The sequence below is a fragment of the Scyliorhinus torazame genome, chromosome 4, assembly GCF_047496885.1.
Source record: "Scyliorhinus torazame isolate Kashiwa2021f chromosome 4, sScyTor2.1, whole genome shotgun sequence".
Lineage (NCBI taxonomy): Eukaryota > Metazoa > Chordata > Chondrichthyes > Carcharhiniformes > Scyliorhinidae > Scyliorhinus > Scyliorhinus torazame.
Window position 1 is genome coordinate 180,993,814 of NC_092710.1, and position 19,321 is coordinate 181,013,134.

General features: G+C 46.0%; 1 protein-coding gene and 1 pseudogene across 1 annotated transcript in view; one reads left to right on the forward strand and one right to left on the reverse strand.

The window, feature by feature from the left end:
* tmem214 (transmembrane protein 214) overlaps positions 1–19,321 on the reverse strand; it is a 102,959-nt gene that overhangs the window by 30,047 nt on the left and 53,591 nt on the right. The window contains 6 exon segments of the mRNA XM_072498936.1: positions 13–104; positions 922–995; positions 998–1,062; positions 12,817–12,918; positions 13,412–13,493; positions 13,798–13,900. Coding sequence (XP_072355037.1) covers positions 13–104; positions 922–995; positions 998–1,062; positions 12,817–12,918; positions 13,412–13,493; positions 13,798–13,900 — 518 coding nt within the window.
* Positions 1,994–3,247, forward strand: LOC140411140 (guanine nucleotide-binding protein G(i) subunit alpha-3 pseudogene; annotated as a pseudogene).

The window sequence follows — 19,321 nt, forward strand, 5'->3', positions numbered from 1 at the left end:
GGCACTAATCACCTGGACTGAGGGAGATGTTTGGTATACAGCTGTCTCCAAACGCTGAAACTGTTGGAGTCCGTGGTCAAGCATTCAACCATACATCTTAAGAGCTGAAATTTTTTTTTTAGAAAAAGGGGACATTAGCTTCATAGTATTCCAATTCGTAAAAGATATGCCATTCACGCTACTTAAACAGCTGGTGGCACAGCTGTCATCATCAATAGCTTGGCTGAATACAACAATAGGCCTACGTTCTCAGCTAGCACAACTGGGAGAGCCCGTAAACAGATAATGCAAAATAAATTAGTTGCATGCAAACAATTTCTTCTTGCTCTAACTATGCCACTTCAACCAAGAGTGCTCACCCCTCAGATTAATTTTCATGGACAATTGCCCAATTGCATATTATTCACATAAGCAAACAGATAGATGAACATGCACAAGCTATTGGGGGGGGGGGGGGGGATGGTGGAGACTAACATTGACATGTGTGTAATTTCAACAGAGCAGTTTAAGGGTAACTGAATTAATTTAGGACCTTGTGGTCTTCCTGACTTGTGCAGCTCAGCTATTTTGTTAGTTGAGTAAAGTCATGAGAGAAGAACAATCACTTGCTTTCAAATTACACAGTTACTATTTTCAATACATTTGTTAATATGGCATCTTCCGAAGTCATGGAAAATTAGGAATTCAATATCCCCATTTGAAAGCTGAGATTTCTTTAAATTTCTGTTGGATTGGTAGTTAGTGAAAAATTTAATTCTTGAAAGTGTTGGATATAATTTTAAACATTCTTCCCTCAACTTGTAATCACCAGAATCTGCAATAAGCTTGGAAAATGCATTAATGGGAAACACCAAATCAAAACTGGTTCTTTTCTCACAAAATCCCATTTTATTATATCAAAAATAGAGTTTCATCACTTACCTCTTTCTTCATTTCTGGAGGACAGTTGGGAGTTGCTCTCGATAAGAAAGAGGGAAAGTAGGTGTGCAGCGTGAGTCAGGTTTGGCACCAAATGCCAACACTTTCAGTCTCGGATAAAGATGACGCAACTGATCCTGTAAACTGAAAGCAAGAGTTAGGATGTGGCGGAAGATACTCTTCTGTAATTTGTCATTAATGTAATTAAAATTTTAGGAAGTTGGGGCTTCAACTTTTGAGAAAGACACTGAACTAAACTTTCTTTTAAAAAAAAAAGTGTTAACATTTTAAATACTGTAGGCACAATGAATGTAAATATTTAGAAAGCTTCCACGGGCAAAATGAGATGAGATGGTTGACGTACAAGTGCCACTAGCCTAACATGTTGAATTGCTCCCCAGATCCAGAAAAGGGTAGAGAAAAACAAGAAACAGAGCAGTTAAGACATAATTTAAAACAGTTAAATAAATATGGTTGAAGGTTCTTGGGAAGTGTAAGCCATAATGATTAAACACTATTAATTTGTGTAACTCTTTATGGTGGTGCCAACACTCATCAATTAAATAGAACGAGACTGGCTTAAATTGCATGCATATGGAGGTCCATGTTGTACTTTTCTAGAGTAATTGGAAGTTGGCAAAAATATAATTACATTTTTACAATGCACAATAATATTCACAACATTTTGGTGTACATTTAATCTGTGCCCATGTGTAGTTGGGGACAAAATCTAATGAAACAGGGGCGGGTTTCCGGTTTCCCAGGCTCGCGCAGGCCGGCCGCTCCCTCCAGAGTTTTGAATCGCTAACGGTCGGCGAGCGGCGGTTGAAAGAAAACTTCCTCAGACTCTGTGTATCGAGGCTTTCTCTTTGTGAATGAATTAGCTGAGAAGCGAGAGAGGGAGATATTAAACTCTCTTCTCTTCTTTCCCCCTCCCCCGCACCGACTGCGAGGGAGGTTTTTTTTTATTTTTTTTCGGGGTGTTTCCACCCCCCGCCGACGGGCCCCCCGCTCGGAGGGGATTTTCCTTCCGCTCCCCAGCCCCCGGGGACTCGGCACCTGCCCATCTGCCGCGATGGGCTGCACCATGAGCACCGAGGGGAAGACGGCAATGGCCCGGAGCAAAACGTTCGACCGCAACCTGAAGAAGGACGGCGAGAAATCGTCCGGGGAGGTCAAACTTCTGCTGCTGGGTGCTGGAGAATCTGGGAAAAGTACCATTGTAAAACAAATGAAAATCATTCATGAGGATGGGTACTCGCAGGAAGAGTGCAAACAATATAAAGCAGTGGTTTATAGCAATACAATTCAATCCATCATTGCTATAATTAGGGCCATGGGAAGGTTGAAAGTTGATTATGGAGACACAAGAGCTAGTGATGCCTGCCAGTTGTTTGTCCTAGCAGGAACCACAGAGGAAGGGCACATGACAACAGAACTTGCAGGAGTGGCAGGATGATGTGTTCAGGCTCGTTTTGGTAGATCCAGAGAATATGAGCTGAACGACTCCGCATCATATTATTTGAATGATTTGGATAGAATATCCCTACATGGCTATATCCCAAATCAACAAGATGTTTTGAGGACCAGAGTGTTAACTACAGGCATTGTGGAGACACACTTTACTTTCAAAGAGCTGTATTTTAAGATGATTGATGTAGGAGGACAGCGGTCAGAACGGAAGAAATGGATTCATTGCTTTGAAGGTATAACTGCATTAATATTCTGTGTGGCATTAAGTGATTACGATCTTGTGCTTGCTGAAGAAATGAACTGAATGCATGAGAGCATGAAACTTTTTGACAGCATCTGCAACAAGTGGTTTACAGACACATCCATTATCCTGTTCCTGAATAAAAAGGATCTATTTGAAGAGAAGATTAAGAGAAGTCTTTTGACAATTTGTTACCCAGAGTATGCAGGGTCCAACACATACGAGGAAGCCACAGCATATATTCAGTGTCACTTTGAAGATCTGAACAGGCGAAAAGAAACCAAGGAGATCTACACTCATTTCACATGTGCCACAGATACCAAGAATGTGCAGTTTGTGTTTGATGCAATGACAGATGTCATCATCAATAATAACTTGAAAGAATGTGGATTATACAGAGACTTGTTGAAAGTGCATCCAGGTGTTTCTTTTGTTAATAAAAAGGAGCCTGTCTGCGAGTGGGCCATTCAATTTCCTGGTTATGCTGCCTGCCAACAGGAACAGGTTAGAAGAGGAAGGACTGCTGTCACGAGGGAGGCTGCATGCAAGATAATCATTCAATTATTAAATATGTATTCTGAACACTTTTTAAAATTGCATTTTAGTTTGAAATGAGTCAGTAATGTACTTATACTGATTCGGCATTGTGCTTAAGAACGTTTTGTTCATTCTTTTGTTTCGGATTATTTTTTTTGCCCTGCCGTATGTTAATATGCAATTGTATTGATTGACCAAAAGATGGTGAAATCTATGACCATTAGGTTACTTTTTTCTTTAAGTAGGCATTTCATCAAGTATTCTTGATCTACATTTGTTGCCAAATATAGCTAAACTTTGTAACACCTGGAATTGTTGGAACTTGTTTTATCATAACTGGTCATCAGTCTTTTTACTAGTTCTAAATGGCATTTGGGCCAGAATGAAATTCAACAATTGTATTAAGTTATGTTCCTTGTTAACCTGCAACAGATTACATCCTCTGACACTGATAATGGTAGTTCTGATTAGCCCAACCAAAGGAATACCTAACTACAGTACAAACTTCTGTAGGCCAACACCAATGCAAATTATTTCAAATGTATTTGCCCATATCAAGAATGCAGTATTAAGATCCACAGAATATAGTGACTTAGGAATGTCTGGTTTAGTATTATTCTATAGCTGTGGTTAAAATCATGCACTGCCATTGGACTTTCAAGTACCACCTGTTGTTCAAGGTTTGCCAGATATAAAAACATTGCATGGCTTAAAATCTAGCCAGTTAAAATTAAGCCAAACTTTTCTAATGAAATACCCAATATGTTGCTGTATCATACCTACTTTTATTTCAGATTTGGTGCCTGTATATTATGTATATGTATAAAAAGATTAATTCTGTAGGAGCTTCCTATTTTCCTCCATGAAAAAGCTATTTATTCCAAGCATTTAACCAGCCTTTTACCATAGTTTGTAATAACTTGCACTATCATTGGCTCACTTGCCTTAAAATTGTTAAACATTGCTACATCTATGGTTACTTTTTGCTATGATTTGCAATTAGACATCTTTGGGACTATCTTTTTAGAAATCCTCCACCCACCCCACTCCTTCCTACTGCTCCAAATAAAAGCAGTTGTCACATACAAGTTATGTTGAAATTTAAAGTCCGCAAGTCAATGTTTGGTTTTCTTTTAGAATGGTTCTGAAATCTCAACAAGTAGATCCAATAGAGGGCGATATGGTGGCGCAGTGGTTTGCACTGATGCCTCACGGCACTGAGGACCCGGGTTTGATCCCGGCCCCGGGTCATTGTCCATGTGGGGTTTGCACATTGTACCCCTGTCTGCATGGGTCTCACCCCCACACCCCAAAAAGATGTGCAGGGTAGCTGGATTGACCACACTAAATTGCCCCTTAATTGGAAAAAAAGAATTGGGCAGTCAAAAACAAACAGTAGACCCAATCCGTTAGAAAAGCGAATCCCATTTTCTGATATTCATTGAGTATTACTCAGTTTAATCAATAACTGGAATATTTGTTACAGATTTTTTTTATTGAATTGCTAGTGTTATTGCTTGCTTTTATGTCTAGAAAACTCACTTCTAGTAAAAAGGAGAAAAATTCGGCATACCAGGTTGTTGAGTGTGCGTGACTGAGTCAGTGGTTATTTTCGATTAGTATTTTTAAGTGACTGAATTAAAACGAAGTTGGAGCCTAGCTATGATGAGGCCCAGCTTCGGATCCCAGTGTGATTGCATTTCCAATGGCCATAGCGCACATTAATGTTTGTATTGTGCACACAAGTTCTATCCTGCTAGATCCTTAAGAATTTTCCATGTGCTGGCCCTTCTGAATAAACAGATTGTGTTGTTTCAGTTCCTATTACTCCTATATTGGGATGTTTCTGTAAAGTATGGGGGGGCATTCTTTTATGGTCTGCCACTCTGATGGGATAGGCCACAGAAGGTTGGACTAATTTGCCCTATACAGAAATGATATCAAATGTGAAACCACAAGTTATTACTTCAAAGGGAGTTGACGCATATTTGAACTCAGATTGTGAGTCAGCTGGACGATGGGATTGAAATAGACCAGGTGCTAAACAATAGCTTCCAGTGCCTAATTTCAATGATCCATGCATCTCAGCAGCAGTACTTTTGGCAGGAGTTGATCTGTGACTCATAGTGCATTGTGGGAGGCAAGGTGAACGGGGGGCTTTTATAAAAAAAATAATCAGGGCCAATTTGATGAGCTGCATGTAGTCCAAGTTATGTTAAACAAACTCGATGACCATCATTATTTCACTGTGTAAAGCTCAACCTTCTGTTTTCTGTCACCGTAGACTTTATCTCATAATCTGAGACACCTGTGGGGGAAAATTACCCATTGTATATCAATATTCATATGTATAAATTTAGAGTATCACAATTCAGTGGGAACAATAACCGATGCAAACTTCAAGGCTTCATTTCGATAGGTATAATGTGCATTTTAAGAATAAAGGCAGTTGCTAGCTCTACTTTTATGATTATAGGCTGTGGCTTATGAAATGGTTTACATCTCAAAGCAGTTGGTGTGGTTTGGTTTTCTTCAACTTTTTAGGTTGCCATTTTTCCAGGGTTCCAAACAATTTACAGCCTCACTACTCATTTGCTGATTTCATGCAACCAAAAAGATAATGTGTTATTTTACAGCAAGGAATATCTAACAGAAATTTCTCATGTGAGTGAAGCATGGGATTTCTGGTTTCATCTGAGCTTTGAACAGGTGGGAGTTAGGAAGGATGAATTAAGCACAGCAATGGAAGTGGGAGTCTTGACGAGAGAGTTTCAGCATTAAAGGAGAACATGTCTGCATGTACATATGTTTGGAGGTGGCCTCGGATTCATCGTCAGGAGTCACTTGGCTGATTAAGAGTTCTTCATCTATTGGGCCTGGGGTGTTTGTTTTTCCATTACCGTAAAAAAATTCGAGAGCCTATAATAATAGGTACATGCACACAGGGTTAGTCACATGTACATCTAATATCCCAAGAGGACCTGCCGAGGCTTGACACAAATAAAATACTTCTGATGCAGGTTGAGCCATGTTTTCTGTCATAGTGCACATAGAAAGCTGTCACTAGATAAGTTGAGTCTTAAGGATGTACATGGCCGGCCTCCGGTTGCGGCGATGCACTGCTAAGCCGCACGTTTCGGCACCTCCCGTTCCAACGGACTTTTGGGCTCTTATCGGGAGCCCCAACGGAATTTTTTTTTCGACCTAACCCAGTGTGGGGTGACGAAGGAAGGAGTCCCCCCAGGTGTGTATGGAAAGGAGCGGCGGCAGTGGCCAGATTGCGAAGGATCCTTTGGAGCAGCGGCAGAGAAGAGAAGGGAGAAGCAAGATGGCGGCCGATGGGGCCCAGACCAGCAGGAGTTTCTCCGACGATGTGTGGAGGAGCTCAAGAATGGAGGTGCTGGCGCCGATGTTACTGGCAATCGAGGGACTGAAGGAAACACAAAAGGTCCAGGCGATGGAGCTCCATGGAGTGAAGGTAAAGGCAGCCGAGAATGAAGATGAGATACAGGGCCTGGTGGTAAAAACAGAGACACAAGAGGTGCATAGAAAGGCTGGAAGCCCTGGAGAACAGCTCGAGGAGGAAAAACCTACGGATTCTAGGTTCCCGAAAGAACAGAGGGAGCTGATGCTGGGGCGTATGTGAGCACGATGCTCCATACACTAATGGGAGCCGAGGCCCCAACGGGCCCCCTGGAAGTGGAGGGAGCGTACTGGGTCCTAGTGAGAAGACCAAAGGCAGGGGAAACACCAAGAGCAATAGTGGTGAAGTTCCATCGCTACAGGGACAGAGATGGTCCTGAGCTGGGCCAAGAAGGCACGGAGTAGCAAATGGGAGAATGCGGTGATACGTGTGTATCAGGACTGGAGTGCGGAGGTGGCAAGAAGGAGGGCCAGCTTTAACCGGGCCAAGGCGGTGCTCCATAGGAAGAAAATAAAATTTGGGATGCTGCAGCCGGCACGACTGTAGGTCACGCATCAGGGCAAGCACCACTACTTTGAGACGGCGGAGGAGGCATGGACATTCATCCAAGAAGAGAAACTGGACTAGATTTGAGAGCTTGATGTTTGGAGAGAAGCAGCGAGGTGGTGGTACAGAAATGTAAAGTGGGGAAAGGGGAGGGCTACTGTACAGCAATGTTGGACGGGGAATTTTTTCTCCCCCCGGTGGGGGGGGGGACACTAAGAAATGTGGGCACCGGTGAGAAAAGGGACAGGGAAGGGGAATGAGGGAACTGCGCCATGGGGGGCGGGGCCGAGAGGAAAGCGCGGGTTTTTTCCCGCGCTATGGGAATTATAGCGGGAAAACGGGCGCAGGAAGAAAGGGAGCCTCACACGCAGGGAGGTCAAAGAGTGAATGGGGGAAGCAGAGGTCAGCCAGAGTTAGCTGACTTACGGAAGCAATATGGGGCGAATAATCAAGCTAGAGGGGGATCTAGCGGGGGTCGGGGGGACGACTAACTGGGTTGCTGCTGCTGAGTGCAAGGGGGAGCTGGTAAGAAATGAGGTGGTCGGGGTGGGAGGGCGCTGCCTGGGGGACAGACGGGTGCGTGGGACCTGGGTGAGGGGATGGCCTAAGAAAAGGGATGGCTAGTCGACGAGGGGCGGGGGGGGTGAATGGCCCCCCAATCCGGCTGATCACGTGGAATGAGAGGGGTTTAAATGGGCCGATTAAGAGGGCACGGGTGTTTGCGCACTTGAAGAGACTGAAGGCGGAAGTAGTCATGCTCCAGGAGACGCACCTGAAGTTGGCGGATCAGGTTAGACTAAGAAAAGGATGGGTGGGACAGGTATTCCACTCAGGGTTGGACACGAAAAACGGAGGAGTGGCAATATTGGTGGGGAAACGTGTATCATTCGAGGCTAAGAACATAGTGGTGGACAGTGGGGGCAGATATGTGATGGCGAGTGGCAGACTGCAGGGTGTGGCGGTTGTGCTGGTGAATGTATATGCCCCTAATTGGGATGACGCGGGATTCATGAAGCGAATGCTGGGACATATCCCGGACCTGGAGGTGGGAAATGTGATAATGGGGGGAGGGACTTTAACACAGTGCTGGATCCAGGGCTAGGCCGGTCCAGATCCAGGACCTGGAGAAGGCCGGCAGCGGCCAAGGTGCTTAAGGGATTTATGGAACAAATGGGGGGAGTGGATCCGTGGAGATTCGCCAGGCTGACGGCTAAAGAGTTCTCTTTCTTCTCCCACGTCCATAAGGTATACTTCCGGATAGACTTCTTCGTTTTGGGAAGGGCAATGATCCCGAAAGTGGCAGGAACGGAGTACTCGGCCATAGCCGTTTCAGACCATGCCCCACATTGGGTGGATCTGGAACTAGGAGAGGAAAGGGAGCAGCGCCCACTCTGGCGATTAGATATGGGATTACTGGCGGACAAGGGGGTCTGCAGAAGGGTGAGGGGGTGTATTGAGCGATACCTGGAGGTCAATGACGATGGGGAGGTTCAGGTGGGGGTAGTATGGGAAGCGCTGAAGGCGGTGGTTAGAGGAGAGCTGATCTCCATCAGAGCCCACAAGGGGAAACAAGAGGGCAAAGAGAGAGATTAGTAGGGGAAATTTTGAGGGTGGATAAAAAAATATGCGGAGGCCCCAGACGAAGGGCTATACAGAGAAAGACGAAGACTACAGACGGAGTTTGACCTGCTGACCACGGGAAAGGCAGAGGCACAGGGGTTGCAATACGAGTTTGGGGAAAAGGCGAGCCGGCTGCTAGCCCAACAACTTCGGAAGAGGATGGCGGCGAGAGAGATCGGGGGAGTTAGGGACGAAACAGGAAATATGGAGCAGAGAGCAGGGAAAGTGAACGAGGTGTTCAAGACCTTTTATGAGAGGCTATACAAGTCCCAACCCCCAGGGGGAAAAGAAGGAATGCTACACTTTCTGGACCAGTTAAGGTTCCCGAAGGTGAAGGGGCAGGAGGTGGAAGGTCTGGGGGCGCCAATCGAGGTGGATGAGGTGACTAAAGGACTGGGGAACATGCAGGCAGGGAAGGCCCCGGGACCAGATGGGTTTCCGGTGGAATTCTATAGGAAATATATGGACCTGTTGGCCCCGCTTTTGGCGAGAACCTTTAATGAGGCTAAGGAAAGGGGGATGCTACCCCCGACAATGTCGGAGGCGACGATATCGCTAATCCTGAAACGAGATAAAGACCCGCTGCAATGCGGGTCATACAGGCCTATCTCACTCCTAAATGTAGATGCCAAACTGCTGGCCAAAGTGATGGCGACAAGGATAGAGGATTGTGTCCCAGGGGTGGTGCATGACGATCAGACAGGGTTTGTAAAGGGGAGACAACTGAATGTTAATGTACAAAGGTTGCTGGGGGTGATGATGACGCCCCCACCGGAAGGGGAGGCAGAGATAGTGGCGGCAATGGATGCAGAGAAGGCATTCGACAGGGTGGAGTGGGACTATCTGTGGGAGGTGCTGAAGAGGTTTGGGTTCGGTGAGGGGTTTATTAGATGGGTCAGACTCTTATATGGGGCCCCGATGGCAAGCGTAGTTACAAACAGGCAAAGATCAGGATACTTTCGGCTACATAGGGGTACAAGACAAGGGTGTCCCCTGTCCCCGTTTCTGTTCGCGTTGGCAATTGAACCACTGGCCATAGCGCTGAGGGATTCTAAGAAGTGGAGGGGGGTGCTTAGAGGGGGAGAGGAACACCGAATGTCACTCTACGCAGATGATCTACTGCTATATGTTGCGGACCCGGTAGAGGGGATGCCAGAGGTAATGCAGCTACTTAGGGAGTTTGGAGAGTTCTCGGGATACAAACTAAATATGGGGAAGAGCGAACTTTTTGTAATGCACCCCGGGGAACAGGGCAGGGGGATAGATGCTCTGCCGCTGAGGAGAGTGGTAAGGAATTTCCGATACCTGGGGATCCAGGTGGCCAGGAACTGGGGAACCCGGCATAGACTTAATCTGACGTGGCTGGTGGAGCAGATGGAGGTGGACTTTAAGAGGTGGGATATGGTGCCGCTGTCACTGGCGGGCAGAGTGCAGGCAGTTAAAATGGTGGTCCTCCCGAGGTTTCCTTTCGTGTTTCAGTGCCTCCCCATCCTGATCACAAAAGCCTTCTTTAAAAAAATAGATAGGAGCATTATGACCTTTGTGTGGGCGGGAAAGAACTCGAGAGTAAAGAGGGGGTTCCTGCAGCGCAGTAGGGACAGAGGGGGACTGGCGCTGCCGAGTCTGAGCGACTACTATTGGGCGATGTGTCGATGGTCTGTAAGTGGATGAGGGAGGAAGAGGGAGCGGCGTGGAAGAAGCTGGAGATGGCGTCCTGTAAGGGAACGAGCCTAAAAGCCCTGGTGACGGCGCCGCTGCCATTCTCCCCGAAAAGGTACACCACAAACCCAGTGGTGGTGGCGACCTTGAAGATCTAGGGGCAGTGGAGGCGACACAGGGGAGTGACGGGTGCCTCGGTGTGGTCCCCGATAAGGAATAACCAGAGGTTTGTCCCGGGGAGGATGGATGGGGGGTTCCAGTGCTGGCAGCGAGCAGGAATTAAGAAGCTGAGGGACCTGTTTATAGACGGGACGTTTGCAAGTCTGGGAGCGCTAGAAGAAAAATATAAGTTGCCCCCAGGGAATGCCTTCCGATATATGCAAGTGAGGGCATTTACGAGGCAACAGGTGAGGGAATTTCCGCAGCTCCCGACGCAAGGGATCCAAGATAGAGTGATTTCGGGGGCATGGGTGGGAGAGGGCAAAGTGTCCGAAATATACCGGGAGATGAGGGACGAGGAGGAGGCGATGATAGAGGAGCTGAAGGGAAAATGGGAAGAAGAGCTGGGGGAAGAGATCGAGGAGGGGCTATGGGCGGATGCCCTAAGTATGGTAAATTCCTCGTCCTAGTGTGCCAGGCTTAGCCTGATTCAATTTAAGGTTCTACATAGAGCACATATGACGGGAGCAAGACTGAACAGGTTTTTCGGGGTCGAGGACAGATGTGGGAGGTGCTCAGGAAGCTCGGCGAACCACACACACATGTTCTGGTCGTGTCCGGCACTGTACGAGTTCTGGGGGGGGGGGGGGGGGGGGGGCAAAGGTAATTTCTAAGGTGGTGAAGGTCCGGGTCAAGCCAGGCTGGGGGTTAGCTATATTTGGGGTTGCAGAAGAACTGGGACTGCAGGAGGCGAAAGAGGCCGACATTTTGGCCTTTGCGTCCCTAGTAGCCCGGCGTAGGATTCTACTCATGTGGAAGGAAGCGAAGCACTATTTTGTGTTTTTGCTATTTGCTTTTTCTTTTCCAGTTTTTGTTGTAAGCTCACTATATTATTTTAAAAATGTTTAATGTATAATCCCTTGTTGAGTTGTAAAAATGGAAAAGATTTTGTTTGAAAAAGTTCAATAAAATATATTTGTTTTAAAAAAGGATGTGCATGGCCTACAGCCAGGAGAATGTATCTCCAGTACTTAATAAAAATTGCTGTACATGTTTCTTGCATTGAAGAATATTAAAACATTTGTTTATAAAAGTGGCATTCAGTAAAATTCTAGTACGTCAATGCTGGTTCCACTAAAAATATGGGTTTATTTTGGACCAAGTTTCTACATAGCAAGTTCCTGATCTCCAATCAGCAGTTAAGAAGGATAGCAGGTAAATCAAATGGAAAGGAAGATGGTTATTACAAGACAAGTAAGCAATAAGCAGTTTACACACAACTTTTCACAGTTACAGAAGGCATATGGCAAGAGACTTTCATAGGATTAGCGGTTTACTGGGGATTTATAAGAGGGAAGAGTTTTGTTTATCTTGGTTCGCTGTATATGATCGCTCATCTGTTGACATTCGAGTTCATTTGATGTCCTTGATACCTCAGCAAGTTTCTACATTGACTCTTGCTAAATCGTAGTTATTTGGTTAACTTGATCTTTGACAATGAACTGTGATATTTTCTAATGGCTCTTCTAATCAACCAATGTATTGATTGTCTTTTTAAAATAACCAAATACCTATTGACTGTATTGTAAATTTGTGCCAAACTGCTATTGTCAGTTTCATTCCATTTAGTAAACTGTAGTTGTTTTAACATACAATACTTTATGAGTTGGACTTTGAGTCTCGTTTGTGCAGACTCCCTTTGTTACTGTCACAGCAATTCTAAATGAGAAAAATATAACCAGCATGGAGCTTAAAAAAAATGAAACAGCAGGTGTCACAGTGGTTAGCACTGCTGCCTCACAGCACCAGGCACCCAGGTTCAATTCCAACCTGGGGTGCCTCCGTATGGAGTTTGTACATTCTCCTTGTGTCTGCGTGTTTTTCCTCTAGGTGCTCCAGTTTTCTCCCACAGTCCAAAGCGGCCTCCCCGAACAGGCGCCAGAATGTGGCGACTAGGGGCTTTTCACAGTAACTTCATTGAAGCCTACTTGTGACAATAAGCGATTATTATTATGTGCAGGTTAGGCGGATTGGCCATGTTAAATTGCCCCTAGTGTCCAAAAGGTTAGGTGGGACTATGTGGTTACAGGGATAGGGCACTCTTGAGGGTTGGCATAGACACAATGGGCCAAATGGCCTCCTTCTGTACTGTAGGTATTCTATGATTCAAGCACAAACTGGAACAATCTCAGTAACTTGCAGCTTTCTTAAACAAGGATCAATTTAAATTCTAACTTACTTGGGTGAAAGTGAGTTATTAGGCATGTAAGCAAAGTCCAGCAATGGGAAAAAGTCTTTGGGTCCAACAGTTCCAAATCCCTTGGATAAATTGGAATGCATCCTGAAAAATGATAAGTAGATACAAGGGAAGAGTTATAATCAGAAAGGTTTAATTACAGATATTAAGAGATTAACCAAGAGATTTAACTTTGAAATCTGTATCTTAAAGTCAAGGCATTGTCTGCCATTCTAGACAAGGAGTTACTGAGCTTTTAATTTGCAATCTTCAGTGGAGGCATGGGCATATTCTCCCATGATTAATGTATTTTCTATTTGTACAAAGAATGCAGATGCAATTAAGGGGAGATCATATAGGGCACAAGTGCCATTTGATGTTTTACTGGAATGAAGTAGCCGTCCACTTAGAAGAGTTTTATTATTGATTAGTATGGCTGCTCCTACTTGCGGGCAAGTATTAGCAAATAACTTTTACAGAGAAAGCAGGCGGCGAACATCTCTACTAAAATTGCTGTTATATAATGCATACATGGTGGATTTTGATACAGGCTTTCCATATATTGAAAATTTATTTTAGACGGTCTGCATTTACTCACATTAGTAATCTGTCCAAGTAGCTAATTGCATAGGCAGACAGAGCTTTAACACCCAGTACAGGAAGCATGATATTAAGCCAAACTAAAATGGAAAGAAAAGAACAGTTTTGCTAGATCACAATATATTGCAAATGGATAAAGAATGCCTTGGATTATTAAAATTCAACAATCTAAACATGAATGTTGCTCAAATTCTCAAAATAAAACCAAAGAAGAGATCATCTAGTTTCAATTAAGGAGTTACGACTGTTTACTAGTGAAACAATTAAAAGGTGTGCAACAGTTCAGAAGCCCAATGAGAAATATGAATAAATCGGATAGTATTAACCAACACAAAATAATTCAAGCCATTTCCAAATATCCCGAGTTCATTATTGATTTCTTACCCTTTAATCCTTCTGCCAAATCTGTCCCAGCCTGTCCCAGGGCCCACATGATGCTGAGGCATTTAATTGGTTTGTTATGTTGGGATCTCAGCAATTCCAGGTACTGAAAAACAATTACCACTAAGTAAAATTTGCAAAATGAAATTTAAAATGGGACAAGTGACGGAAGCTTAAATTTAACAACAGAAAGTATTTTTTTGCTTTGTAGCTAACAAAAACTGAATTCTCAGGTGCAGGACTTATTTAAAGTTGAAAGCCTATTTGTGGACAATTAAGTAAAGAGGTGGAAGAGGGAGGGAAGAGAGAGAGAGAGGGAGTGGAAAAAAAAGTCTTTCAGAGGCTCTAAATTTCTACACTCCGGTTCACTCCACCACCCAGCACATACAACACACGATTTTGTAGTGGTAGGCAATTTGGTCCCTAGAGCTTGCTACACCACTCTGTCAGATCATGGCCAATCTGATTGAGGCCTCAACCCCACTGATTTTCTCATCTTAAAATGGGAGACCCCATAATTTTTAAACTGTGTTCCCAAGTTCTAGGCTTTCCCCACAAAGAGGGACCATGCTCTTATCATCCACCATCAAATCCTCTCAGAATCTTGGTGTTTTAAGAAAAGATCACCTCCAATTCTTCTAAACTCCAATGGATAGAGGCCCAACCTGAGCAATCTTTTCCATTAAACTAACCCCCTTATCCCAGAATTCAGTCAAGTGAACCTTATCTGAACTGTTTCTAATGCTACTACAGCCTTTAAGACCGAAACACAAGAACATAAGAACTAGGAACAGGAGTAGGCCATCTGGCCCCTCGAACCTGCTCCGCCATTCAATGAGATCATGGCTGATCTTTGTGGACTCAGCTCCACTCTCCGGCCCGTACACCATGGACGCAATTCTCCTGAAACGGCGCGATGTCCACCGACTGGCGCCCAAAACGGCGTAAATCAGACGGGCATCGCGCCGCCCCAAAGGTGCGGAATGCTCCGCATCTTTGGGGGCCGAGCCCCAACCTTAAGGGGCTAGGTCGGCGCCGGACGAATTTCCGCCCCGCAAGCTGGCGGAAAAGGCCTTTTGGTGCCCCGCCAGCTGACGCGGAAATGACATCTCCGGGCGGCGCATGCGCGGGAGCGTCAGCGGGCGCTGACAGCTTCCCACGCATGTGCAGTGGAGGGAGTCTCTTCCGCCTCCGCCATGGTGGAGACTGTGGCGGAGGCAGAAGGGAAAGAGTGCCCCCACGGCACAGGCCCGCCCGTGGATCGGTGGGCCCCGATCACGGGCCAGGCCACCGTGGGGGCACCCCCGGGGCCAGATCGCCCCGCGCCCCCCCCCCCAGGACCCCGGAGCCCGCCTGCGCTGCCTTGTCCCGCCGGTAAGGTAGGTGGTTTAATTTACGCCGGCGGGACAGGCATTTTAGCGGCGGGACTTCGGCCCATCCGGGCCGGAGAATCGAGCGGGGGGGCCCGCCAACCGGCGCGGCGCGATGCCCGCCCCCGCCGAATCGCCGGAGCCGGAGACTTCAGCAACCAGCGGGGGTGGGTTTCACGCCAGCCCCCGGCGATTCTCCGGCCCGGCGGGGGGGTCGGAGAATCTCGCTCCATATCCCCGAATCCCTTTATTCTTTAGAAAGGTATCTATCTTTTTCTTAAAAACGTTTAAAGAAGACGCTTCAACTGCTTCACTGGGCAAGGAATTCCAGAGATTCACAACCCTTTGGGTGAAGAAGTTCCTCCTAAACTCGGTCCTAAATCTACTTCCCCTTATTTTGAGGCTATGCCCCCTAGTTCTGCTTTCCCCGACCAGTGGAAACAACCTGCCCGCATCTAACCTATCAATTCCCTTCATAATTTTATATGTTTCAATAAGATCCCCCCGCATCCTTCTAAACTCCAATGAGTACAGTCCCAGTCTACTCAACCTCTCGTCATAATCTAATCCCCTCAACTCTGGGATCAACCTAGTGAATCTCCTCTGCACTCCCTCCAGTGCCAATATGTCCTTTCTCAAGTAAGGAGACCAAAACTGAACACAATACTCCAGATGCGGCCTCACCAACACCCTATACAATTGCAGCATAACCTCACTAGTCTTGAACTCCATCCCTCTAGCAATGAAAGACAAAACTCAATTAGCCTTCTTAATCACCTGTTGCACCTGCACACCAACCTTTTGCGATTCGTGCACCAGCACACCCAGGTCCCTCTGCACAGCAGCATGTTTTAACATCTTACCGTTTAAATAATAATCCATTCTGCTGTTATTCCTCCCAAAATGGATAGCCGCACACTTGGCAACATTGAATTCCATCTGCCAGACCCTAGCCCATTCACCTAACCTATCCAAATCCTTCTGCAGACTTCCGGTATCCTCTGCACTTTTTGCTTTACCACTCATCTTAGTGTCGTCTGCAAACTTTGCCACATTGCACTTGGTCCCCAACTCCAAATCATCTATGTAAATTGTGAACAACTGTGGGCCCAACAATGATCCTTGAGGGACCCCACTAGTTACAGGTTGCCAACCAGAGAAACACCCATTTATCCCCACTCTCTGCTTTCTGTTAGTTAACCAATCCTCTACCCATGCTACCACTTTACCCTCAATGCCATGCATCTTTAGTTTATGCAGCAACCTTTTGTGTGGCACCTTGTCAAAAGCTTTCTGGAAATCCAGATATACCACATCCATTGGCTCCCCGTTATCTACTGCACTGGTAACGTCCTCAAAAAATTCTACCAAATTAGTCAGACACGACCTACCCTTTGTGAACCCATGCTGCGTCTGCCCAATGGGACAATTTCCCTCCAGGTGCCCCGCTATTTCCTCCTTAATGATAGATTCCAGCATTTTCCCTACAACCGAAGTTAAGCTTACCGGCCTATAATTACCCGCTTTCTGCCGACCTCCTTTTTTTAAACAGTGGTGTCACGTTTGCTACTTTCCAATCCTCTGGGACCACCCCAGAGTCTAGCGAATTTTGGTAAATTATCACTAGTGCGTTTACAATTTCCCTAGCCATCTCTTTTAAATCTGTGGGATGCATCCCATCATGGCCAGGAGACTGGTCTACCTTTAGCCCCATTAGCTTGCCCAATATTGCCTCCTTAGTGATTACAAGCATCTCAAGGTCCTCACCTATCATATCTTTATTTCCATCAGTCACTGGCATGTTATTTGTGTCTTCCACTGTGACCCAAAAAACCTGTTCAGCTCCTCAGCCATTTCCCCGTCTCCTATTATTAAATCTTCCTTCTCATCTTCCAAAGGACCAATATTTAATACACAATACTCCAGATAATGCACTCCCACCAAGACCCTGTAGCAACACTTCCCTACCTATATACTCCATTCTCCTTGCAATAAATGCCAACATTCCATTTGCATTCAGAATCACTTGCCAGATAGATTCCTACAGTGCAGCAGGCCATTTGGATCTTTGAGTCTGTACCAACCTTCTGAAAGAGCACCCTACCTAGCTGGGTTCACTCCTCCACCCTTTCCCCATATCCCCACATAACCTTTGGAGACCAAATGGCAATTTAGTATGGCCAATCCACTGAAGCTGCACATCTTTGGGAGAAAACCCATGCAAACACAAGAACATACAAACTCCACACAAACTTCACACTCGCAGTCACCCAAGGTTGCAATCGAACTTGGATCCCTGGCGCTGTGAGGCAGTAGTGCTAACCGTGCCGCCATGTATTTTGTAGTTCACATATCAGGACACCAGGTCCCTCCATAGAGTTCGACAGTCCCTCTACATTAAAATCATATACTGCTTTTCTATTCTCCGTCAAAGTGGACAACCTCACTCCAGCTGTCAAATGTTTGCTCACTCATTTAACCTATCTACATTACTTTGTAAACTCTTTACCTCCTCTTGACAATTTACTTTCCTACCTATCTTGGTGTCATCAGCAATTGTACCTACCATACATTCAGCTCCTTTATTGTAAATAGAAGACACCAGTTCGTTGAGACCCTAGAACTGATCCGTGTGGCACTCTACTGTTTCAGCTTGCCAACCAACTCGGTTTCCTGTTGGTTAACCATCTTCTATCCATGCCAATATGCAGTACCCCCTGAACCATGAGCTCTTATTTTGTATAGTAACCTTCGATGTGGCACCTTCCCAAATGCCTTTGAGAAATGTACACCATACCTGCAAGTTCCTCTTTATCCACCTCGTTTGTTGATTCCTGAAAGAACTCCAATACATTAGTCAAACATGATTTCCCTTTCACAAAACCATGTTGACTGCTCGATTTAGAATATCATAATACAATATCCTGCTATTATCTCCTGGATCCTAGCATTTTCCCCATGACTTTCACCATGACTGATGTTCAGCTAACTGGACTGAAGCTTCCTGCATTTTGTCTCCCTTCTTTCTTGAACCGAAATTACAAATTCTATTTGCAATTTTCAATCCATTGGGACCGCTGCCAAATCTAGGGAATTTGCGAAGATCAAAATCAATGAATCTACTATCTCTTTTATAATCACTTCTTTAAAGAACCTCAGAAATAGGCCATTAGGAGGGCAGGAGAAGCAGCAGCCCGGACCGAAGCGGGGGCCGAACCTGCAGGAAGGAAGGGGCGGAGGAGCGACCCCCCCCCCACCACCAGCAGGAGAGCGCAGGGTGCGGCGAGTGGTGGCCCGGACCAAGCAGCGGGGACCTCCACCCCCTCCTCCACCGGCAGCGACCACCAATAGGCAGGAACAAATAGGGACTCCCGACCAGAAGCCTCTCTCTCTCGACCCTTGGTGAGTGAGGGAAAAAGGAAGGGAAAAAGAACTTTTGCAAAAACAAAACTTTGAAAAGAAAACTTTTAAAGGGGGGGGGGAAAGAATTTTTTTTTCCCTCACCCAAAACAAGTTCTCCTGAAAATAATTTTATAAAAGAGGAGAAATAAAGTGGTAAAGGAGAGAAGGGAGGGCAAATGAAAAAGGGAAGAAACCAAAAGAAAAGGGGGGGGAAAAAAAAGAGAGAAAAAGGGACAAAAAAGAAAGGGATGGGGAAAAAGAAAAAAAAAGTCAGAAGGGAGCCAAAGCAGAGGGAGAAGGGGCACCAAAGGCAGACGGGGCAATGGTCAAGCCAGTTCAGACAAGCTAATCAGCGCACGAAGCGGCGGAACGGAAGTATCGCCGCATCAAAAAGAACTGGGCAGACAGGTGCATTCTGCCCCGGGGACAGGGGGGAACTGGAACTGGAAGGCAGCCTTTGCCGAGGCGCTGAGGGAACATCAGCAGGTAAACAAAGCTGGGGCTAGGGGAGACAGAGGCCGCAGTGCAGGCAGCAATGGCCAAGGCCCTGACGGAGGTGCAGCATGCTCTGGGCAGAGCAGAGGAGAAACTGGAAGCCCAAGAGGAGAAACTGGAAGCCCAAGAGGAGACCATTAAGGAGCTGGAGAAAGCAGCGATTGACATGAGCGACCGGATCACGGCCCTGGAGCGAGAGGTGGCGAGACTGAGCACAACACAGGGGAGCCTGGAGGGCAGAGTGGACGACCAGGTAAACC